The sequence below is a fragment of the Macrosteles quadrilineatus genome, unplaced genomic scaffold (assembly GCF_028750875.1).
Source record: "Macrosteles quadrilineatus isolate MER2022 unplaced genomic scaffold, UCM_ALF_1.0 Scaffold_10__1_contigs__length_6754688, whole genome shotgun sequence".
NCBI classification, from domain to species: domain Eukaryota; kingdom Metazoa; phylum Arthropoda; class Insecta; order Hemiptera; family Cicadellidae; genus Macrosteles; species Macrosteles quadrilineatus.
Genome location: NW_026542603.1, coordinates 5411645 through 5438498, shown reverse-complemented (window position 1 = coordinate 5438498; position 26854 = coordinate 5411645). Strand labels below are relative to the sequence as shown.

General features: G+C 35.6%; 1 protein-coding gene across 1 annotated transcript in view; it reads right to left on the bottom strand.

Annotated features, from left to right (window-relative positions):
* Positions 1-8522: 8522 nt before the first annotated feature.
* LOC129004651 (protein FAN-like) overlaps positions 8523-26854 on the bottom strand; it is a 37789-nt gene continuing 19457 nt past the window's right edge. Inside the window, exons 8-18 of the mRNA XM_054433202.1 lie at positions 25760-25922; positions 24235-24389; positions 23505-23683; positions 23122-23253; positions 21677-21862; positions 19436-19676; positions 18536-18772; positions 16857-16945; positions 13695-13839; positions 12733-12842; positions 8523-12648 (exon numbers count right to left, since the gene is read on the bottom strand). Coding sequence (XP_054289177.1) covers positions 12536-12648; positions 12733-12842; positions 13695-13839; positions 16857-16945; positions 18536-18772; positions 19436-19676; positions 21677-21862; positions 23122-23253; positions 23505-23683; positions 24235-24389; positions 25760-25922 — 1750 coding nt within the window. The 3' untranslated portion in view covers positions 8523-12535. The remainder of the gene's footprint in view (positions 12649-12732; positions 12843-13694; positions 13840-16856; positions 16946-18535; positions 18773-19435; positions 19677-21676; positions 21863-23121; positions 23254-23504; positions 23684-24234; positions 24390-25759; positions 25923-26854) is intronic.

Here is a 26854-nt window from a genome sequence, read left to right as displayed (position 1 = left end):
ACGAAACTTTGTTTCTATTATTTTAGGGTTAATTTCTTGATTTGTGCTTTACTGTTTGGTTATATAACTAGGGGATAAGTTATTGTTTATGATTAGATTGTATTATTTGGTTAAACGAGGTTTTAAATGGCTGTAATAACGGGAAACAAATTGTAAACAAAACAAGACCTCTACAGAAAACCGGACAGAACTAACAATAAAATTGGCTTCAGCTGTTCCATAAGGATGGGAAATCTACTAAGGGAGTATGTTTTATCTATGCTTATACTCCGTTTGCAAAATTTAGGCAGTTTAGAGAAAAAATCTATCCTTTCTACTTGAGTGGCGTCCCCATCTTAAATAATTGATTGATAATTGATCCTACCTTTAAAACTAATATACCGTAGCTCAACAGCTGAGGTTTGTCAAATTGTCTATCAGCTGCAACATACATACTAAGCAAAAAAATTAGTCCAGGAACCCCCAAACCACCTAAATTGTATGCACGGACTATAGGCCTAATAATACATTAATATTTAGTAACGAATAGAATACCTCCACAACACTGAAGAGGTTCCAAAATTGAAGGCTTCTATTATTGACAAATCAACCTCCTTGTTGCTAGGGTGCTGAGACATGGGCACTTGCATCTCTTTGCTTCATTACTGTGTTTTGATGCAAGTTGGTTACGAAGTTGTACAATGTTGAATTTTGTTAAGCATGAGTAGAGGCCTACTATTATTCTTTAAGAAAACAGATATCATTCGAACCCGCAAAAGGCACATCTAGAGGATAAGAGCTTTAAATTGATACCCAATATGCATATAAAAATAAATATTTAGTGGTCGATTTGCTACACACAAAAATCCAACAAATTCTTTTAATAATATAGATATGCATAAACGTTATTTTGAATTAGGCTAGATTGTTTAGAATATTTAATTATAACTGAGTGTCCCACTAAAACGTTGCTATTTTTGAAATAACACACTTGTTACAAATTTGAAACTCTGTAATACTTGTAATAAATACATATTTAAAAAAATATATATATCAAAGCCTCTTTTGATTCTGATTAATCAGAAGAAAAAAAACGGCAGTACAAATAAATTACATTTAAATTACAAAAGATTTTCATAACAATTTATGGACATCGGTTTGAAGGATTATGAATAAAGATAATTTAATTTATGATTCACCACTATCCAATCCCATTACTGTACTTACTGTTTTGTTTACTCAGTAACATTGTAAAAAATCCATCATTAATTCTGTTTCTAAAACAAATTAGCAAATGAAAAAACTAATAGAGCCTGCTAACGACATTTGATTTCCTCAAAAATTATAAATAAAAATCCTATACTCTTGTATGAGCAATGTTTGCTTGTATACATGTGTATGTATGTACGCTTGCATTAAGATCTCGAAAACAACTTCGACGATTTCCTTCAAATGCTGTAAATATAATATTTCTGGCCTAAAAACATGTATAACGCTGTTAAAACATTGGCTTTATTGGTTGCCAAGTAACCATATTGGTTGGACCAAATAACAAGGAACAAGTAATCAAAAGACTCGTAACATCTGTCTATAACAAACCATCTACAGATACTAGCAAATTACAAAATACAGTACAAAGGGGAAAACATCAGTTGTTTACTACTGAGCAAAGATTACACTGAAGATGACTTGATATAGGTGAATATAGCTCCGATCAAAAATACTGATTACTGTAAAGTCAAACCTCGTTAGTACGAACCTCGGTAAAAAAATTCCTCTATGAGACAAATTTTTTTAAATCCCCTTGAAACTTTCATAAAGGTCAATGTCAATGCCAAAAACACCTCTGTACAACATAGTAATTAGGTTTAAAACCTCCATAAGAATTTGATTGTGACATGGACTAGGACTAATTGACCTCACAACAAATATTCTTCGCACTAAACCTCTACAAGATGAATGCGGCTTCTATAAGACAAATTTCTCATGATCTTGACCTCCATAGTACGTAGTTTTCAAAACAAACAGAAGATTGTCTCAACATGAAACCCCCACCCATTCCTCTTCCTTCCTCAGTCATTGTATCAGAGTGAGGATAAACCTCTATAAGACGAATAACGGCAGTATTAACCTTGCCTCTTTATTAAGAATACCTTGATAACACAAATTTTACCACCATCCCTTGAAATTCATCTTGAAGAGGTTCGACTGTATTTTACTTGACCCTCTCCTATCAAAACTTAATCCCCGAAGTACTGAGGCAACTTTTAGCAAACTTTGGTTTTAAAAGTGAAATAAATATTTTAAAATATTATATTTATTTTGTATTAATTGGATTAAAACAAAAATTTGCAATTAGTTGTTTTAATTTGAACAAACTGCCAAAACAATGTTTGTGAAAGTATAGGCTTTTAAACGAGTGAGTTTTCCATCGACAGTAAAATAAATTAATGCGTTGTAATTTCCAGGTTAAAATTCCCATCATAATAAAATAAATTGAAATTCCACCGAAACTTCCACTGAAAAGCCAAAATTAGTTGTAAATAAAAAGTGAGTTTCCTTTTTATTGCTTTCAGTAATTAACTACACCGAACCATGGCTCGATCCCCAGGTACTATAAATATAATGGTACTAATAATTTCCATAACATTCAAAAGAACTCTTAAAACTTTTGTTAGCGAATTTCCCATATAGGGAATAAGCTATTACCGTAGTACTCACGGTAAGACCTGGACCCGGGACCGATTTTTTTTTTCGTTTTGAGGTCCCTAGAGGTCAAAAACACCATCCGTTCAAATTCATATATATATATATATTTATATATATATATATATATATATATATATATATATATATATGTGTCCGTTAGCGCGATAACTCGAGCAAAAATTATCCGATTTTGATTAAATTTGGTACAAACGTGTAAACCTACGTTTATTCGAACGAGTTCGCGAACCAGCATGATCGGACCATGGGAACGGGGGTTTATGGGGGCTTTTATGGGGAAAAAATGGGTTTTTCCCATTTTTGACCCAAAAAACATAAAATTTTGCAATTTCTTTTGAAACTATTTTGTAGAGCTTAAAAAAACAAATAATTTAGTATATTGAAGCGTTATAATGCGCCTAATGGTTACGGAGAAAATTCCAAAAAATTGTAAATTTAAAATTCCCATGTTATTCTTATGGAGAATAAGTAAACTGTTGTAGTTTGCTTTTTTATAAACATATTTTGCCCAAATTTGGAAAATGTTTTTATTTCTTACTAACTATTAACATTTTACATAAAAAACACTTTTACCCTCCCTGTTGCAGCAAACCTAAGTATGTTTTAAACTGATTCTATTTAAATAGGGAATAAAAATGTGATAATTTTAAGGAGACATTTTAGTGTAAATCCATTCAGGGAAATGGAAATTCGCTTAGTCTGCAGGTTTGCTGCGGCGGGGGTATTTTTTTTATAAAATGTGTCAAAATATTATATAATAAAACCAACAATCGGAAAATAAATTTATTTCAACTGTTCAAAACAGTAAAGGTATCACAGATTTTTCATGCTGAGAAGTAATTTAGACTATTTAATTAAAGGAGATAAAAATCAATTTTCCATTCTCCAACACAAATACTTTGATTTACAAACCAAAACTTAATATTAAAATAAAAATAGCAAACAGTTGAGTACCTTTGACTATCAATAGTCAATGGTAGTACTCAATAAAATACAACTTTCAACCATTCTAAAGATGCAGAAAAATAAATATTTACAACTCAAGCCAGCAGATTAGCTGTATAACACAGTAGAACCTCTTTCGGCTTTTCAATCTGGTCAGGTGATCGAACCAACTTGAAACAGGTAATCCAACCTCAATTATCATTTTAGAATTCATGATTATTCACTTTAAACTAAACCATATTCTCATTTTACATAGTTTGTTGGAAAAACGCTCATAACTCAAATCACTTGACAAAAAGTTAGTAAAGCTATTACAGACCTACTACAGTAACTCAAATAACTAAATAAGAGCTTGTAAGAGATTTGTATTGATATCAAATAACTATTGATGGTTTGTGACTCAAGTCTACTTTCTGTTGTTAGCCGTGATGAATAAATTTTATTTTTTTAGTACGAGAAGCAGCTGGATTAATTGAGGACCAGAAAACTTGAGGCTGAATGTGAGGGGTTCTACTGTGATGACATAATATCAAAGTTCATTTTCTACTACTGTATTAGCTAAAAAATGCACAGGGTATAAATGCAAAGTAAAACATAACAACTTGGGACTAGACATAAACAAACAGTGTTTATCTTACAGCACAGTAAGGGTATTTAGATTTGAGGTTTTTTCAATGAATAGGCTTAAAAGCAGTCATACCTTGCCGATGAAAATAGTAGGGATGGTCCCAACATTTCGGGAAATTTTCGGGAAAAAATATTCCCGATTTTCGGGATTACATTTGATTAGGGAATTTTTCGGGACAGGATTTGCCGCTTTGTGGAGTCGTACCGACGATCATACCGTGACGGCAGTCATACCGACAATGACGCCGTGGCCGCGGAGTAATACTGACGACCATGCCATGACCGCGGAGTCATACCGACGATCCCGCCGTGACCAGGAATCATTTTCACCATTGCACCGTGACCGCAAGTCAATTATACCTGTAAATTTTTACCCATTTTTTGGTTTGCCACGAATGGTCAAAATTGATTTATTCAAAATGGTTTTTTGTTTTTTTTTTTTTTTTTTGTAACAGCAATACTCAAGACTTTCTTTTTATGCACAGGAAAAAATCCCATCCCAAAAATCGGGAAGGAAATAAAAATCCCGTCCCGTCCCATCCCGAATTAAAAATTCAATCCCGTTCATCCAAGAAGAAACAAGGAGAAACAAGAGCCTTCACTCCACACTGTTACCCCAGCTTCACTCCGCACTGTTACCCCTGCTTGCTCTGCTGCTCCCTGCACACCTCCTTGGCCTACGACTCCACACTGTGACACTTCACCTGCACCTAGGTCGGAGGAGAAGCCGGACGGACAACACAAGACATTAAGAAATGTACTTGTAATTGGGGACTCACACTTAAGGTACTCAACAAATATGTGCAAAGAGAAGGGGGCATATGTTGAATGCTGTCCAGGGGGAAAGATTTTAGACATTAAGAATGTATTGTTAGGTTATTTAGGTGTAAGTTTGTCTGTGATATATTTTCATGTTGGATGCAACAATCTCAGACGTGGCTATCGGGGGGGCCCGGGGTACAATGGGGGTCATGGGAAACGTGAGGCTCTCCACAGCATGGCTGACCTTTTGTACTCTGCCAGAACACACTTTCCAAATTCAAAATTAGTTCTGAACAGTGTTCTGATTAGGCGAGACGTTAGTTATAGAGCACTCCACGACTTTAACACCCAGGTTGAGCTGATGTGTAACAACTTCGGTGTTACATTCGTGGAGGCTAACACGTGTGTTGGCAGAGGGGATCTGGCCCGTGATGGAGTGCACTTCAGCCGACGAGCTGTTTCTCGCCTCGGGCATTTGCTCATGGATGTGATTGGGACCCTTTTGCAGTCTCAGAATGACCCACATGTCTCTGGTCAGGGTGATGTCAACTTAATGCCTACCCCGCTTTCTCCTGTACTGGGCCATGACGCGGTGGCTGCAACTGACTGTGGCCATGGCAGCAGTCAGAGTGTTGTCACTGTGTCGGAAAACTAGTCGGAGGGGGAGGTGTGGGCAATGTCAGAATTGGTCACCTAAACATACGCTCTTTGAACACTGGATTCACTGAAATGTGTGAACTTGTCCTTGATTCGAATTTTGACATTTTTGGTGTGACAGAGACCTGGCTTCACCCTGACACTCCCTCAGACAACTTCAATATACCAGGATACAGTTTGTTGCGCTCTGATCGCCACCACATTTCTGGCTTATTTGAGGAGGAGGAAGCCGGTGGGGGCATTGCTTTATACATCAGGGAAGGAATTATGTATGACCAACATATTTTTCCAGCCAACCTTCCACCTGGTATAGAAACACTTTCTGTTGTCCTCAGGCTAAAAAGCCAGAGACTGGGTCTGTGTGTAGTATACAGGCCTCCCAATGTACGATACACTAACCTTGATTCTTTGTTTCACTCCCTATTTGTTGACTTAGCAGTTGAAGTCGACTCTGTGATCTGTCTGGGTGACACAAACGTTGATCTTATGTCAAAAACAAGTAGTGATTCTAAATATTTATGCCGACTCTTGAGAGAATCAAATACAATCCAGTTAATAAACGAGCCTACGAGGGTGACAGCAACTTCAGCCACCTTGTTAGACCACATATTCGTGGACAGGTCGGTTGAAGTCAAGAGGATCGGCGTTATAAATGCACCTAGCATATTAGATCACAGAGGGAAGTCAATTACGGACCACAAGCTTATTTTTTGTGAATTGATCCTAAGAAAAGAACATAAGAAACCAAAGATGATCAGATATAGGGATTTTTCAAAATTCAATGTTGACCAAGCGGTAAGAGAAATTTCTGAAATAGATTGGAAAAAGATAACGATCTTACAAGGAGTAAATAATATTGAAAATGCATTGACCAATGAAATTAGAAAAGTATATGATAACCACGCACCTATAGTGTGTAAAAGGGTAACCAAGAAAGTAGCTCCGTGGAGAAATGATATAATTAAGAAACTGACGAGGGAAAAAAATAAATTAAGGAATAGATATTGGAAGTCAAGAAGTGATCCTGATTGGCATAAGTATAAGGAAATAAGAAACAGATTGAATTCAATGGTCTGGCATGCGAAAAAAAGGTTTTTTACCAACAAACTGTCGACAACAAACAACAGCAAAGATTTCTGGAAATGTATAAAGAATTGCGAAGTTTATAAAAACAATTGTATAGAAACTATTGACGGTTTTGAAGCTAATGACATTAATGAATATTTTACAAAAATGGGGTCTGGTATCAAGGCTGATGAAGAAATTATTAAATTTTATATGACTAATAAACAAGATGAAACAAGAAACGAATGTCGATTTAGTGCTGTCACCGAAGCAACTGTAAAACTAGTGATGAATCAAATAAAGTCTAAAGCTGTAGGCAGTGATGAGATATCAATAGACATGTTAAAAGCTGTGAGTCCGTTTGCTATTGAAGCAATCACACATCTTGTAAATGAGTCACTCATCAGTGGAGTATTCCCGAATGCATGGAAGCAAAGTATTGTCAGGCCATTGCCAAAAACAGCTGCACCAACTAAGGTAGAAGATCTTAGACCAATATCAATACTTCCAGCAATATCTAAAATATTAGAGAAAATAGTGATTGACCAGATATCCCAATTTATGAATGACAATAGGCTGCTACCTAAACTACAGTCAGGTTTTAGAAAAAACCACAGCACATGTACAGCTTTGACCAATTTATTCTGTGACATGATTGATGCCAAGGACAAAGGGAAACATAGCTCACTTGTCATGCTTGATTACTCCAAAGCATTTGATTCTATGGACCATAGTATGCTGATTGCAAAAATGAAATATATGGGTTTTAGTGATAGAATCACTACCTGGATTCGCTCTTACCTTATCGACCGAATGCAGGTTACCAGATTGGGTAGTGAAACATCGTATCCCCTCGTCAAAAAACGGGGCGTTCCTCAAGGTAGCTGTTTGGGGCCTGTACTTTACACGCTGTACACAGCTGACTTTCCCAGCTGTGTAAAACATTGTACTGCACACTTGTATGCAGATGATTCCCAGTTGCACTTGTCTTATGAGCCTGGTTACATGAGTGAGGCCATCGACAAGATCAACACTGATCTGGAGAACATTTCCAAATGGTCTAGCATTAATGGGCTTAGGCTAAATCCAGACAAGTGCACTGTACTTCATACTGCCCCTGTGAACCTAGTACAGACACTGAGAGATAATGGCTTGAGCATCAATCTTGATGGCAGGAGTCTGGCAGTCTGTGACAAAGCCAAAACTCTTGGCGTCATTATTGACAGAAATTTGAATTTTAAAGATCACATCACGCATGTCTCCCAACGAGCAATAGGAAGACTGAGAGGTCTGTACAGGTTCAGAGGTATGCTGCCTGAGGCTGCAAAGCTTCAACTCATGCAGTCACTGATATTGTCAGTAGTCTACTACTGCTTCCCTGCATATGGCAATAGTATCACTAAGGAAGACATGTGCAGAATACAGCGAATCCAAAGCTCAGCAATCAGATTTGTATTCTGCCTTAAAAAATTTGATCATGTTTCCCCTTTCCGTGAAGCAGCCGGGATGTTGCCCATGGAAGCCATGTGCAGGTTTTTGACGTGCTGCATGACTCACAGGGTACTGACTCTCCGTGAGCCCGACTATCTTTGCGAGAGGCTTTCTGTCCGGGATGAGGTCATACAACGTAGGACACGTCATGGTGGGAGGCTTCACTTTCCAAGGGTCACCTTGGAATTGGGGAAAAAAAGTTTCTCATATTTCGGACCCGCATTGTACAACGGATTACCCGAGAGCCTAAAAACCGTTGCATCCAACAATACCTTTAAGATTAAGATTAAAAAGTTTTTAAAAGATATGAATGTTTAGTTGTAAGTGCAATAGGTTAATGACAAAAGTTGTTCTGAAAAACTGACATGTATCAGAGAAACGCTGGCTAATAAAGACGTTTTTATTTATTTATTTTTATTTTATTATTTATCCCTAGAAAATAGATGTAATTGCACAAATAAACACATAACACATAGGTAGCCTTTTTGTAGCTACTAGCTCTGTCTTTAGTAGTAGTCTTTCTATGTTCTTCCATTAGAGTCTTCTTCTTCCATTGGAAGTGTCTTCAGCAGTAGAACAAAGACTCAACTACCAAAGAAGGAGATAGTAGCTCTGAAAAGTCCATGTGTTTTTGCGTTTAGTTGTGCATTTCCATATATATTTGGTAGTAAGCCTGCCATTAAACCTATCAATTACAACATTCTTAAAAACCTTGGACTAAAGCCACCTTTACCAAAAACGATATTTATATATAGCTACAAATAAACATAAAAAAGCTTAATATTGATAGTCATATTACCTTTGACTTTAGATACACCAACCTTTAGATATTAAATTCTGCAATAAGTTGTGGCCAATTTTGGAATAAAAGAGAAATTAGTTCAATAACTGAACCTTTGACACAGTTCGCCACAGTGAAATACTATTTATTCTTACACAACTACTTTTCATTCATTATAGACACGGGTCGGTTCATAAAATCAATTGTTAGTTTTACCGGTTTTCAGCAAAGAAAACCAAAACCAAGAATCAATGGAAAATGTTGGTTTCAGTTTTTGGTTGTGAATTTTGATGCAACAGTTTTACTATGATCGTAGGAAACGATGACAATGATGTCTCCACAATTGCAGTAGATGTTCAATCTTCAGGATAGTGCAGCAATCATGAATTATCTACTCATGACATTACGAGTGATGCGAATAAAAGTGTAAGGAATAAAACAAATTCGTATTGTTTAAGGTAGCCTATTAAATACATACATTTTCCATCATTTATAAGAGAAAAGATTTTACCTGCAATAATCTTTTAAACAAAAATCCTACTGTTAACAATAAACCTTACACAAAGAAAAATATTATTAGTACCTAGGGCTAAAACGTGGGTAGTAACTTTATTGTAAACAAAAATAACCGTAAACCGACAACTAATAAAAAATAAACCGAGCTGATGAAAATTGCGACCACACATCACTAATTCATGCCAAAGTAAAAATGGAAATTTATGTTAAACTGGAGGATCTTTTGTGTCCTCATAAACTATTATAGTATGAGAAAGCAACAGATAAAACAGAACTGTAATGACACATACTCTGTGATAAGTTCCATATATTATCTGCAGTATAAAAAGTCAAAGATATTACACAGAATGTTGTAACACAATTCTAGAATAATATAAAAACAGGCTTAAAACCTGTAAGGATTACAAACTACATTATCGATTCATTAAGACAATAACTTACGATTTTACATCCTAAATGGATTATAATTTTATGCCGTTAACTTACTGTTTTCAAAACTTAAATCGTGTTTTTGTACATGGACGTCTAAGGGTATTTGTACAATGAAACTGGGATGGTAGCTTACTCTTTCTCTAAATGAATAACGGACTGGAATTAGGGAGGTATATAATCACTCTGAGCCTAATAGCTTCTTTAATGTAAGGAAGGATATCGATGATTGAAGATGATTTAAAGTTTACTTGCTAAAGCTGGGTTTTCCTAGGCGCGGAGAGCGGAATTGAAATTAACATGGCATTCCGCTCCGCTTCTAGGAAAACAGTAACATTAAATTGCCTAAGACAAGTGGAGTCCGCTATCCGCGTTCCTCTCTCCGCTCGCCGACTCCGCGCCTAGGAAAACCCGGCTTTAGTGGGTTTTGCTTTTGAATAACAAACGTCAGTTTGGCATTTAGTAAGGAAAGATAATGAAAAGATACATCATTTGTAGGCTAAGCAGTTAAGGAACCATCCAGTCAAGTTTCATTTTACAACTACATACAGGGATTATGATATTTTATTAAATAAAAATTTAGTTTTCCGCTAATTTTAGAAAGTTTTATGGCAAAATGTTCAAACTGATACGATGATACAAAATGAACTTAAAGTTTTAACATTAAGTTACCTGTAACATTTAGTTACAGGTGATCATTAAACAACAGCTATTTTCACAGGGAATAGAGTATCTAATGTAGGTAAAAATTGTGTAAGTATCGGCAAAAGAGCTCACTTCGTGTTTAAGCATGAAAAGCGGGACTGCTACAATAGATAATTATTCAAATTAATTCTTCTAAGGGCTTGTATACATGAGGGCGATAGACGCCTTGTTTGTCAAACACGTGTTAGCTAAGTACCTAGGAACAAATGGGATCGTTCACATGCAAATGTGCGCTTTGAACCAATACGCTTGTAGTTTTCACTTCAACCGTTACGTTTGCAGTGTGCCTCGAGTTACTAGACTGGCTGTACACATGAGATCACTAATCAGTCGAGCTCGCGTTTTTGGCCAGTTCTTACGTGAATTCATCTTTCCGTTTTGCGATCTGTGTGTGAATTGGGTATACAATACACTTGGAAGCAATTGACACAGAATTGTTTATTGGTAAAGTCAAAAAGTATCTCGACCATGATTGGAGTGTCCAGATTCTAAAAAAAATCGTTCTTTATAAGACTGCTTGGCAGTAGATTGTGGTCATATTTTCAGAAGAAAACAGTACTAAGGAAAAAAAGGACAGCTTTGAACCAAAGGAAAGAACCAATGAAACCATGGTTAATCTATAACAACCAAAGACATGTTAACTCTTCTAGCTTCATAGTCGCACTGAAGTAATGGATTGGTTGGTTCAACTAACGCCGTGTCTAGCGCTGTCTTGTGTATGGTTTCACATTTTGCCAATGTGTGCGTCTAACGTCCTCATGTGCACAGGGTGTTAGTAAGTGAATTGATTTTTCTTTGAGGAGATGATATATTGCAAAGCAAATTATTCAAATAGTTTTTTTTATATGTTTGTTTGGTAAATCTTCTTTTTTTTGACAGTCCCGATTAAGAAATTGTTTATGCTCGCTTATTGCTATGCTTATATTGGCAGTTGAAATTGACAAAAGGATGATCAGTACTATATAGTTCAACAGAAATTTCCTAATAATCAGTCTCATTTGCTGAGTCAGGACTATTTAGGGTGGCAAAAAAGTTTTGGGGTGTATAAATATTTAGAAAAGTAATAAAGTCACTAAAGTCAGAGCTACCAAACTTGGAACAAAGTTACTGGGCATAAAAATCCATTTAACACATTATTCCTCCTAAGGGGGTTATAGGATTTCTTGAATTTTTAAAAATGTTGCCCATACAAGTAACAACGTGGTTTTGTAACCAATTGCATATCCAAAAAATTCTAAACGGCTGCCATTTTAGGCTAGGTTGTCCGTTTGAGTCCAAGTTTGCAGTATTAAACTCACTTATAACAACCTTTAATTTTTAGTGCAAATCAACCTAAGCTTACATTTAAGATTTTTTTCTACCTCCTAGCAGGGTCATCTCTCTAGGGAGATAGTGTATAACCAAATAATGGGTTAAATGCTAATTGCTCAGTAACTTTCTTAGCAAAATATTTTTTTGGGGCTGGAGACGTTTTTGTCACTCGGTGTAACAATATTGCTGTTGTTGTGGAATCCAAACAGAAATTGTATGAATCTTGCAGCCTTAAGATAGGTTTAGAACATTTGTCCATAAAATTATTATTGTAAATGGTACTTGTAAAATGACATGAAAGACTCTAAAAAATGTTTCAGTCAGAATCTCTATGGACAAAACACTTCTTACATTGCACCTACATACATGTCACAATGTACATTTGTTTTCTACAAATTAATGAATTTATGATTAAAGTTTCAGCCAGTTTTTGGTACTGTGCCCAAAAGGACTAACTTATAGGTGGTGTTGACAAAATTGATCCCTCACGACCAATAACAATGTTAAACTTTTTAACAATAATACTTATAAAGTGTACGTTCAGATTGTGGAATCAGAATCGTCATTTGGTTTCCAAATGAGAATTTTTTTATCTTCTCCCCCGGAGAGGAGAATTGATCCATCTTCAGCTAGCGCCAAACATAGAACAGCACCTGGACACAAAAACAAACTGTTAGGGAATGATCAAAACCTGTGTCTTTTACTATCTAATATCGACCATTAGTTTGTAGTCTTACCTTCATGAGCCTTGACTTGACGTGTTAGAGTGACGGATATCAAGTCCCAGGTGTAAACACAACCTTTGCTGTTCCCAAGCAGCAACATTGTACCATCCCAGTCCAAACACCTGTACATTCATTCATTTCATAATTGGGTATAATAAATTTATTCCAGTATTTAACTACTACATCTTAAAGGTAATATAAAGGTTGAATCCGATCCAAAAACATGTCCGCAAGGGCATCGTATGGATAAATATATTATTACATTAAATTGACTCGTACATGAAAATCAAGCTGCGCATTAATAATTGAGAGACATCATCTATCATTATCTCCTGCGGTCACAAAAACATTGTCATCGTCTTCCCTGATCGCGGACAAATCTTGAATATCTAACACAGTCGTGTAGACATTAGACAATATCATTGTCTTCCATGATCGAGGAAAAATCTTGAATATTTACCACAGTCGTGTGGACAACACAAAAGTAGGATATGTAACGGATAGTGTCGGATATAAAATTATGTGTAGACTTCAATAGAGATCCGACTACCATTTTGGAAAGAGAAGAGATAGCTGTTTTGTGCGCTGATGGCTGGGTAGTCAGGGACATTATTTTATTTAATTATTATTTAATTATTTTATTTATTTATTTTATTTTAAAATACATCATTATGACAAAACACCTGTTTTTATGTTTGAATTGGACTTTATGAAAAACGTTTTGTGTTAATAAAATAAAAAAATCGGACTATCAAAACTAGATCCAGTCCAAGATCCAATTTTTTATGGATCCAACCAGGCGTTGGTTCTAGCTCAGATCCGGTAGTCCGATATCCGGATATGACCATCACTAATCCAAGGATAAGGTGGGGCGCAAAACAACTATAATAAAGCTTGAATGAATTTACTAGTCCCCCATATGAGTGCAAGACTAATAATGCCGTAATTTCTTGAGTTATAAGCCAATAACTTACTTGAGTTGGTCGTCCAGTTCTTTGTAGAATGTTTGCATTCCTCCACATGTCAAGTCAAATAGTCTAAATGTTTGGTCATCTCCACAAGACACTAGCTTCTTGCCATCAGGACTAAACTTGATACAATTCACAGTGTTTGTGTGTTCTGTAACAAGTTATAATCAAGATATAATTATACTAATGATATGCAAAACAAACATGTTTAGCTAATTTCCCATATAGAGAATAAGCTATTACCGTAGGTCGCTTAGTAATACCTAGACCCGGGATCGATTTACTTTTTGTTTTGAGGTCCCCGTAGGCCAAAAACAACCTACGTTCAAATTCATCTTACTAATATTATAAATGTGAAAGTTTGTGTGTTTGTTTTTTGTTTGTTTGTTTGTTTCAAGTTCAATCGCGCATTAACTACTGTATGGATTGGGTTTAAATTTGGCATGATGATAGCTCACATTACCGATTAACATATAGGCATATTCTTACCTCAAAAATCCTTTCGGGCTCCGCCCCAATGGCTCTGTGGTTCCCCATGTTAACCTTATGAGTATTCATATTTAAAGGGAATTAAATAATTTAGTCAGCTGTTTCAACTAAAAAAAATTGGTTCTATGATATGCAAAAGCATTAAAAAGTTATAAAATTTACCAACAGAGTGCAGCAAAATATTTTTTTTGCATTTATGAAAACAGCTAATTTGAACTAAGCAGCTACAAAAAACTGTGATACGCAATGAGAACTAACTGTCAAAGTAGGATTGTTTACAGTTGTTTCTGGTTTTAGTTTCATTAATAATTTGTGATATTTTGCGAATTTTTGATAATTTATTTTTTTCTATTGTTTAGGTGAAGTGGTAAAACAATATGTCTATGGTAGATGTGTAATACTATAGAATACTGTAAATTTAAAGAAGCAAATTTGATCAAACTGTGTCCTCCCTCATTGCAAACGCAAAGCTTGAGTATAACTGCAAAAAGCATTTTATACTTATATGCCAACCCCGTACGAAGGACGGGTGCTCTGCTAGTATATATATATATATATATATATATTAAATATATATATTTTTATTTATTTATCCTTTTTCCTTATATACATGTGTTCATTGCATAACTTAGCAAAATTGATCCGATTTTGATCAAATTTTGTACAAACCTGTAAACCTCTGTATATTTGAACAAATTAGCATGATCGGACTATGGGAATCGGGGGTTTTATGCAGTAAAAACTGTTTTTTCCTATTTGTTACCCTGAAAACATAAACTTTCACAATTTCTTTCCAAACCGTTTTGTGGAACTTAAAAAAATAAATAAATTTGTGCATTGAAGTGTTGTTGTATGCTTAATGGTTACAGAGATAATTATAAAAACTTTAAATTTAAAATTCCCTCGTAATTCTTATCAAGAATAAATAAACTGATGCAGTTTGATTGTTTATGGATATATTTTAATCAAATTTGGCATTTCTTTTAGCTATCAACATACCAATAAAAACATACCAATAAATACCTTCCCTGTAGCAGCAAACCTAGGTACTCATTAAAAATAAAGTGATTTAAATAGGAAATAAATCTGACAATTTTCAGGAAATACTTTAGTAGATATCCAGCCAGGTAAATGTCAATTCGCTTAGTCTGCAGGTTTGCTGCGGCAGGGGTATTGTGTAATTAAAGGAGGCATAATAGTGCTCTGTCACTTTCTTATTGCTCAAAAAAAAATATCTATATTTTTCTCTAACCTGGCACTTTGTTGTTATTATTAAAAGAAAGCAGAGCCCCTAAACAATAACAACAAAGTTAATACCCCCTGCTGAAGGATACCTGCTGACTGAGTGAATTTCCATTTGCCTGATTGGATTTTCACTCTAATATTTCCTTAAAGTGTTTAGATTTATTCCCTATTTAAATTACATTAATTTTTAGGGAGTACTGAGTACGTATGTTTGCTTCTACGGGAAGGTAATAAAAAGTGTTTTTTACATAACCAACATGTTTACAAAGATAAGACATAAAAATAACGTAGGAATTATTTGCGTCATCATATTGGAGCAGTCGGCCTATTTCAACAATTGAACAAGGCAAGCTAGGCAAAAGCCTGGAGGTACTTTGGCATTTTGTTTTGAATTTGTTTCTATTGATGTGCAATAAAATGCATATAGTAAATGACATCATGATACACATGATATACATCATGCATAGTAATAGGTTTTAACTCATGGCAAAAAATTACATACAATATAAATCCCATTAAACTACAAGTGGGCTGTCCAGAAAGTAACAGACATTTCCCATTGGTGCCGCTCCAGGTGGTGCCAATGCCAGAATGAGAATGAGATTTTTATTTGCCAGTTAGTATTCCATACAAATACATTGGCACGTCAAATTAGTCATAACATAACATTAATTAAAATCCAGTGGAGTCAGTGTTCTTTACATACAATCTTCTATTGAGCATAATGGCTGATTACAAAGAAAGATATTTATTTTAATCTTGAAATCCTTATCACTGAGTAATCTTATGGCTATTGGTAACTTGTTATAAAATTTACTGCTTAAAATTAATGGTTTTTTATCAGTCTTAACAAGTCTAATATAAGGAAGATTTATATTACATTTAAGTATTATGGCAGTGTATATCTCTCCTATATTCCAGCTTCTCTAATTGTGGTCTTAAATATAACAGGCATTGCTTAGTAAATAGAGAAAACAGTGTTAATACACTTGGTACCTATTCTTTAAAAAAATCAGTGCAATCATGGTGCCTATCTACAGCAGCTATGACCCTAACTGCCCTTTGCTGCAGATTGAAAATTCTTTTGCGTGAGCAGAAGACCGCCAAACAAGTAACCCATAGCTTATATGGCTATGAAAAATTCCATAGTATGTCTGTATGAGAGAAGGCCATTCTAGTTTGCCACATAATTGTTTAAGTGCAAATATACTTGAACTCAGTTTATTTTTCAAAACTACAACATGGTCATACCAGGTCAAAGTAGAATCAGGCCCATCACCGCCATCTTAATAGATAGGATGTGTAGGCTACTGAGTGTAGGAACGCTCTGATACCAAGATGGAGGTGATAGCACCACCCCAAGTGACACCAATCCGAAATGTCGATTAGTTACTGGACAGCCCTCATATAAATCAAAATTAAGTGATTACTTGCCTGTTATTTTCTGTGTTACAATGAATGTGATCAAAGACCACAAGAATATTTCACCATCTTCAGTGCCAGAAGCCAACTGTGTATTTGTTCTGAAATATATAAGATGGTTAAGAAATTGCCACAAACAGTTTTAACTTGTAATAGTCCCGTTTCAATTAGTTAAATGAATTATTAACTAATTAATAACCAACTTTGATGAATTAAAAAATTACAGATCCCGTTTTTGTATGATAATAAAAAGACAATAATGGACATTTTGGAAAGATGTAGCATAATTTGATTGATCATTAGCATCAGTTAGTAGCATAATCAATTGCACAGATAACTTTTTAAAGCATTTATTTTAAATTCAGTAGAACTCCAGTCATCCAAATTTATTGGGACCGTACCTCATTCCAATAGTTGGATTTTTACCAAAATTGGGAAATTGTATTAAAAGTAGACCGAGTCAAGCCTGTGGCGTTAAGGCTACGATATTGGTGATTTTTGTCGATTGTTTGACTGTTAAGACAAAACCAATTGTGCAGGAAACGACAACTGAACCTCTTAATTTAACCAGAGGAGACAATTTACCGTGAATCACAGGCCCAAAAAGCCAGCTTTGATGATTATTAATATTAATTGAAACATTTTAACAACAGAAATAGTATTGCCTATTGAATATATGCAATAATTACTAATCAGACAACTGGACACCATGTGAACTAAGGATTGAGCAAAATATCGACATTAAAAGGTGACAATGGAAATTACATTAAAGTAGTTGACAGGTGATATCTGAAACAGATTATTTACTGAAATAAATTAGTTTAACACCATACCTCACAAGGGGCTTTCCCCCATGTTCCACGAGTCTACGAAGCCATCTTCCTCGTTTCAACGATGCGGCACAAAAACCGGTGGTTCACTCACACCCCAACTGATATGGTCGCTGTGCATGCGCGACCATTGTTCTGGGTTGTACCATGGCTTGACTTCACATGATTGCCTTGTTGGTGGGACATTTAACTATATTAGGGAGGCTGAGCTCCACAAGCCAAGCTTTTTGAATTGTGATCACAGAATGTGTGTACAATGATTTCAAGATCGTAAAATTAACGCTTTTACCATGATTGCAGAGGATGATGTTTCTGTGACTGTAGGTGACGATGATGATATCTGCACGACCGTGGGAGATCTTCAGGATTTTGACACGATCATGGCATCTGCCTTCTTTAATAACGATTCTTACTACTGCAGTTTTAGGGTTTTTTTTTAAATAATTCTTTCTGTAAGAAGTTCCTAAAATTGGTGATTTGGATAGTTGGGGTTTAGATAACTGGAGTTTGGAGCAGAGTCAACCAAGACTTGAAAATTTAGGATTCTTCAAATACAGTATTGCGCTATGTTTGCCGATTGCTCCAGACTTCTGCCGATAACTACGTCTGAGTAACTAAGGATGGAAATCTAGGCTGTAACACAGTCCATTAGTATCTCTTTACATCTTTTTAGTAAAAAATACTGGGAACACCTGGTCCAAAAATATGAGATATCTACTTCAGTATCCAACAGTCAATGACAGCAGTTCTCCGTACAGCAGTTTATTCTTTGGTTGTAGCAATTGTCTGAAACAGCTTTCACTTTTTTACTAATAACAAAGATAGTTTTGTATATATAATAAGATGTTTTATTCACCTCACCTGTTGACACATAGACAAGTGACACGTCCGTCGTGATCCAACTGACTGACGAGGTCGGACGCTGGTCTGATTGGCTCTGACGGAGGAAAGGTCTCGGTCTGCCACAGCCGCACCCAGCCGTCCCACGAGCCTGTGACCAGCAGACGACGCTCGGCAGCCCAACACACACATGTGACCGCATCCTCATGACCCAGCATTGTGTCTATCACGCGGCCACACGCCACATCGTACATGATACTGTGGGTTAAGTTTACATTCAAAATAGAGTCTAAAAGTTCCATAATTGATTTTTAGAGATTATTAGACTCTTGGTGCTAGAAATAAATGGTTGAAAAAAGATTTGAAATTTTCAGGAGTAACCTTTAGTTGGGTATTGCTCACTTGGTATGCTTAACTGGTGGCCGATATTTAAGTGAGTGGATTTTAAAATTAAACATTGATTATTATTCAAAACTAATCTAGTACAATTTCTCCAATTCCTGATCCCTCAACATCTACAGGCAATATTAAGGAATCACCAATTTTTGAGAATTTATGAATTTGGGCTTGATAGGTACCGAATTTCAGAATTGCCCAAATTTGAACGTGGAACCAAATACTGAATGTCTACCTTGTTTATATAAACCTATTTTAAACCTTTAAATTTTAAAATTACTTATCTTCCAGATATTCTTCTAACAAGTATAATTCCCTATCTAAAAGAAAATTCACCAACAATGGTTTGAATTTGGAATATTTGTAAAAAGGTCCTATAGGCCTATAAGATTACAATTTTGAACCTGATATAAGGATACTTAGGGAATCTGGCTACTAATCTAATGGACCCTTTTTAGGGATGAAAAGAATTTGTTGTATATCTATTCTAATAATCTTTTTACGAGTAAATAAACAAGCACTTGCATATTGCTGTCCCACGATCCCACAATAACGGAGGTAGGCAGGAAGGCTACCAACGATGAGAGAGGTGTCGCAGCTAAAGCCGCACTGCGCTCCTGTCTGCCACCCTCGACTGAGTGGATCTTCAAAAGTCCGTCTCGGCCGACAGACACAGCCTGCTTCTTATCAGGAGTCAAGGTCACAGCAGTTACTGCGTCCTTGTGAGATACCAGGGTCAAAGATGGGACCAGACGCCTCACCAGATCTGGTACATGCAGCAGGAAGATGCAAAGAAATATGATTACTTAAACAGTTTTCAGTTAGAAAGATTAAGAACTAATAATATAAGAACAGTATTGTTTGGAAACAGTAAAACAGATATGGTGGGAAAATATTTAAGCTATTTAATGGATTGATGCACAGAGGAAACTTGCTATGGGACGACCAAGCATTTCAGTTCTTGTATGTGCTTGGGCCAACACTTGTGAAGAGCAAGGAGAAGCGACTAGTGCAAGGCACCACTTAAGTGCACCATTAAATGTTTCCTCTGTTTCATACGATTGATGTTGCCAGTATTTTTTTTTTCTTCTAATGAGCACGATCAAAGAGGGGTACAAGAAAGATATGTTTTAACAAAAATTAAAATATACTCAGTTTGGGACGAATGAAATTTTTATCAGTGAATGAGTTTGGTCAATTGAAATGGGAATGCAACCAGGCGTATTTTAAGTCAAATATTAGTGAAGGATTAGTCTAGAATACAATGAGATGCCTGTACCACAGTATGCTTTTTTACTGACAAAGACCAGCTGTTTGCTAAAGCCCAACGATTAAGGGCAGCTAAACACAGTTTTGAGTTTAAAAAATGCTACTGACATTTCTCAGGACTATATTAATGTCCATCTGATAACTACAGGTACATTATTTACTTAGACGAGTTCATCTTAAATTGAAATCCTTAATCAGCTACATCTTTCACGACTGTTAGGCTTGGATAAGAATTTATTACCATCCCACAGCTATCCAGGAATCAGAAATATAGTTATTATCTGATCTTACTCACTCACTCACTCCCATGGCCATTTATGCCCAAGGCGGGATTTGGCCGCACCAACAACTGCTCTCCATCTCTCTCGATCTTCTGCCTCTTCCACTTCTGCCCCCACTTCTCTGACGTCCTTGGAAACACTATCCCACCATCTCTTCTTGGGCCTTCCTAATGGTCGTTTCCCTTCTGGCTTTCCTATACTTGCTTCTTTTAGTAGTGAACCTTGTTCTCTCCGTAGTGCGTGTCCTGCCCACCTTATTCTCCTTGCTTTCACGTGTGCTACTACATCATAATCATTGTACATATTCCTTATCTCCCTATTATGTCTTTTTCTCCATTCTCCATTTTCTTGTATTGGTCCATATATCATTCTTAAAATTTTGTTTTCAAAAACAATCATTTTGTTTTCTTCTTTTTTATTTAAAATCCAAGTTTCAGCTCCATATGTTAATACTGGTCGAATTATACTATGATATATTTTTATTTTCGTTTTATGTGAGAGAATCTTTGAAGTCAACAATTTCTTACAAGAATACATACATTTATTGGCCTGAGCAATCCTATAATTTATTCCCTTATGGTTGAACAATAAGTCTAACGAAGATAGAGAAGAATATTTTAGAGTAAACAAAGAAACCACAAGAACCCTGCGTAAGAAAAAGAGAGAGTACTTGAAGGGATTACTAGAAAAAGCAGAAAGAGATCAGAGAGCACAAAATGCCAGAGACTTTTATAAATGTGTTAGGCACTTCAGAAGTGGATATACAGCAAACGCATTTGGCATTAAGGACAAAGAGGGCAATATTTTAGTACAGAAACAGGAAGTGACCAACAGATGGAGAGAGCACTTTGAGGAGTTACTAAATGGGGAAGAAATTGACAATAATGAAGAAATCCCCATATACCATGATGTACAACCTCTTGTTGAGAATCCAAATATTGAAGAAGTAGAACAAGCATTAAATTCCTTAAAGGATAACAAATCTCCTGGAGAAGATGGTATAGTAGCAGAATTATTGAAAAAAGGTGGCAGGACTACACTAGAAAAACTCCATGATATAATATGTAGAGTATGGAACGAAGAAAAAATGCCAAAAACATGGAAAGAATCTATCTGATCTTACACAATTGTTAAATGACGATTCACATTAATTAGTGTATATTTAACTATTTTAAATACATCTCTTAACAAATATTCTGTTCAACATTCAACTCACCAGCACAACTGACACTGGTAACGGGTCGATCCACCCAGAAAGTAGTCCTTTTTGGGTGCGGTTGAAAAAATATCTGCTTCGGTATCTGGCCAAACTCCATGATCTGAACTTCCAGCGCATGTCTCTTGTTGTAGTCAGATATAGCACAGAGGTCAACGACCCCTTCATAGCACACATCACAGAACACTGCAGCACACAGACAGGATTAGGTACAAAAATATGATTATAGAGAAGAAGCAATATTTTGTTGGGGATTGGGATTATTTTTCACATTACTTCAGGATAGAAGGTTGCAGCATTATCACGTAGATAAAATCCATTGATGATTAGCGGGATTTGAACATGAGACCTCGAGGAAAGAAGTCCCACACTCTACCCTTTGACCAGCTCACTTCCCTTTGACCAGAAAAATAAATTGAACAATAAAAATAAAATAAAGAAAACATTCTTTTAGCGGCACTAGAGCACCAAAAATTGTCATGACATACAATAATTTCCTACCATTAAGTTACTGGTTTTCATCAGGGACGCCCGGGGCGAGATTTAAATTTTCCCCTGTTTCCAAAAAATGTATTTGGGGGGTTTGCGTCATTAGACCCAACCGATATATCTCTATTGAACGTTTTGCAAGTATTTTTTATAAACGTAAAAACTACACTGAACTTAATTACTAAAAACATAGAATTTACAAATCACAGCAGACATCACAAAACAACTTTGAGTTGACGTAAGAGTTTGAGGTTGGAAACAAGAAAGTAGGTGAGGCGTGAGGGCGAATACGTAGAACGCAGTGTGTGTGTCTCGGACTCGCAGTATTGCCAACAAGTCACATGTCAGACGTAAAAGTAATAGTCCGAATTGTATATTAAATAACGGTATTTATTTTATGAATGAAATGAAAGCTACGGATTGCCTTTTTTTAGAATTGTCATTGTCATTTATTACATGTTTATGAGTTTGCCGTAGAATATTTGTTTTCGGTTTGCCAATAACGTTGTTAAATTTGTTACCTTCCAAAGCTGCGGCACCTCCCTAGCCGCGGCGCCCAGGGCGGTTGCCCCGCTCGCCCCGCCCTCGGGGCGGCCCTGGTTTTCATGCTACTATAATTAGTTACTCTAAACAATCCACGTGTATACAGTATGTATATTGCACTGAAAATTATTATGGAAATATCGCAGAAGATAAGTCAAGAAGAGCATTTATTTTAAATAAATGAATCAACTAACTACGGAACAACAAAAGCTATACAGGTGTAATTTAATGTATAAATAATTTATGTATCCTGTTTCTAAACAAAAAAGTTTTGCAACAAAAAGTATTTTCAAAAATTTGGCCAATAGGCCTAATAAATTTTTATTTAACTTTTTACAATCATTGAAAAAAGAGAATATGTACAGTTTTTTAGAACGATAACTAAGTAAGTATAAAGTAAAACCTTTACCTACAGTTATCAGCCTTGGCTGCTTCGTCTCCTGTCTGCTTGTAGCCGAAGATTAGATCAATCCAGTTGTGAAGATTCCTAGAGACGTAATCAGACTCTAATGCTTCCCTCATCTTCGTAACAAAGTCTTTAGGCCCTACAAAGTGAAAAACAGTTCCCATTCAAACATGGTAACATACCAAATGCTGTCAGTAACAGAGAAATATTGTAATGTTTCGTGTATATAGTGTAAAGTTTTAAGATTCTTGTTCCATTTCCCATTCAGTTAAGTCTGCTATCATCACTAAAAAATCCTGAAAATCTAAATGTCAAATGAGATTTGGATACTTTTAGCCATGTTAAACTTTAAGATGGTTGAAGTTCAAATGAATTTTTATATCTTCATACCTTCAGCCCACGGCGGAAGTTCAACGTCGCCGACCTTTGTATTGTCAGACCTGTAGCCAAAATTGATCCCGAACTTGTTACAAAGAAAATCTCCGTTGTTGGTTGGGTCGTAAAATTCAGGAACCAATTCTTTGAAGTCAGACATGTTATTCAAAATATTCCTCCACACGTCTGCCACACTGCAATAAGTAAAAGTTTTCTAATAACGATTTGTTGTTCTGCACTTTTTTATATATTATTCTACCATATAGTTAAAAGAAATTAAATTAAATTAAAATTGCCTTTATCTTTACACGAAAGGCAAATAAGAGGAACAAGTCCTTTCTACCTTTTAATCTCTCAAAAATAAATGTCATAAATAAATAAATAATAAATACTGTGAGATGTTTATTGGTAAAAAACAAAGTAGCTTATTGCTGTTTCAGAAAATGAGCTACCTATGCAAATTTCCAATTACTTTGTTAAAGTGGAAAGCAAACAGGTTCACAATGTAAATTTAGCAGATTGGGAACTACCACAATGCCTTAGGAAGAAAAATTAAGGTTAAAGCATCACATTTTTAGTCCAGATTTACGAATATAAAACCAAAATGTATACAAAGTAAATCAGTGACTGATTCATCATACATCTTGTCAACCTGAATATAAAATCGGATAACTAAGAGCTTAGTCCTCTTTTGATTTTCTAGAAGAACCAATATTAAGCTTTTAATGCTGACAGTAGTAACTACCTGTTGAACATCCTGTCAGCTTTGTCGAATGTTCCGTTGTTCAGACACAACATGTAGTGAGGGTAAAGCCTTGTGAGATAAAACAACACAAACCCAGGAGCCGAGTAGTGAGATCCGTATAGGAACTTGTTTTCTGGCATTTCCTCGTAACGTTCCTATCAACAGAAATAATACAAATGTTACATGAATATATGGGTGTGTTCCTAGCCTAGTGGTTAGCATCTCGGACTTCGTGCAGTAGGGACAGGATCGATTCCCGGCACATCCACTGAACATTTTTTTTCTCTCGTGACCTCTCTTATGAAATGCCACTGGTGAACTTAAAGGGGAAGAAGTGGCAAGGGTAGGGTACTAATGAGTACAGTCGATGCCACCTCTTATGTCTGGTACGAACTTTGGTTTGTAAAGATGAGCTCCAATGATTATTGCCCAATTGAGGGTAACGTTTGCAGTTTTGCTACGATGGTGGAGACGATGATGTCGAAGATGTTCACGATTTAACTGTGACCACAGAAGAATTAATGTAAATAAATAAATACAAATATATTTTTATTGGCACATAAACGTTTACACAAAATTGCGTAGCTATTAAACGGGCGAAGAAAAATTAAAGTTATAACTAATAGTCATATCTTAAAATAATCTATATATAAAGCCAAAAGTACCCATGAACTTTTGAGAAAACTACAAGTCACACCCCCATAAACCATATACTTAAAATGTTCGTCATGATGAGAAACCTTGCGCAAAATTATCCATTATTTCATAAGTTGCCCTATAAGGTCGTAATTGCTTTCCAAAGGGAACTTTCCATTTACCTAATGTTAAAAATACCTCAGCTGTTATTATTTGTTTGTATTCTGCTTTGTTTATTTCATCTTAACTTAACCAATCAATAGTTTTATTATTAATACTAATGTAGTAAAATGGGGTGGAGCCCGTGTGTAACAGTTAGTTTATATAAAACAATAAGGCTACTTATAATAGTATATACAGTATACAGGTAGTTTTAAAAAATTTTAAATTTTATATGTTTTTAATAATACATAAATTTAAATTAAATTAATAAAGTTGTATTCATAAAAAAATTTTCATTTAATTGAATGATTTATTTCATTGATAATTGAATGATTGATTTCATTGATTGATTTGAATAATTAGAGTTCTACTGAACAGTATACCAACATTTTTTTAAAAAGCTGCCGATGGGGAAGTGTCCCTTAGCAGCGTGTGTCAATGTCATTAAGTAGCTAAACAGTTTAAACAGGGTTAAACTGCTAAAATAAGATTTTATTTGTTGAAACACTAGTACTGAATCTGCAATGGCTAAGTAATGAGTATAAGGTATTTATTTTTTTCATAATCTTTTCAATGGGTCATTTGTTTACTATCTCCGCCTATTAGAGCGGTGCTGAGTGCTGATATCCTCACAATGGCTGATTTATTTAATCATTGCTCAATAATCCTACATTTCCAGTAATCCGGCACTGGTCAGACTAAGAAAATTGTACTACTGGTCTGATACCTTTAGTCTTTGCAGTTTAATGGGGTTGAGAGCACCGACAGGCTTGGAGAGATCACGATACGAATGAAAACTGAGCAGGTTGATTGTGGTAGAGGTGTAGTCTTGTAGCACCCAGGGAAACACCGGATATTGGGTCAGGTCATTGAAGGTTCTGTCTGCCTCACTGAAACATCAGGTATTGATTAAATATCAGCCAAAATAGTCAGCTAATTCAAGCACTGACTAACTATCAAACAAGGCGCTTTCCCACAATAAACATTCAAAAGTCTACTAGAAACACAAAAATATCCAACAGATAAAACCAATTACAGACTAAAGCCACTTATTCTGACTTTCTCCAAAATCATCGAAAGATTTATCCTGAATAGACTTCTACCTCATCTGGAACGGAATAAGGTTCTCGCACTACAACAACATGGCTTTCTCAATTACAAAAAGCAGGTAAATTATAATTGCTCTTTCACAGCTTGCAAAACACACCATTGACCTACTACAAGAAGAATGTGTTGTTACTAATTTCTTTCTCAACTTGAGCAAGGCATTTGACCGCCTCAACTACAGCCACCCCCTCAAGGAACGTCTCACAACAATTGACAAATCGGTCATAGTCAAATGAGTTATTCATTAGATTCTTCAAAATGGTGTAGTTTAATACAGACAATCACCATCAAGAGTTGTTAAGCCTTTAGGGAAAGCCAAAAATACTGGTTTTCGATAATTGGGTACCTAAGAAACAGGGAGAGCACCAAATTACCAAAAGGTCATCAGTGCTTTACCATACTTTGACTATGACTAAACTATGACTATAAGCTATAAGAAAAGTCATCTTAACCCTTTGACTCAGGATTTGTGTACAATTTCTTTATCAATGTATTTTTTTAGGATGTTTTGTTTTTGTTTTGGCATATGTATTTCAACACGTCAAATCCATATTTAACCGAAAAAAATAAAAAAAAAATTATCCTCTATAATAGTGTAAAAGAAGCAAGACAAGTGTTGTGTCCCTATTGAACTTGCAAATATCGCCAACTTCCGCCCAATCCAGACACTACTTGGGCTAGGTGGGCCCTTAACAACCAGCTAAGCCACATTAGT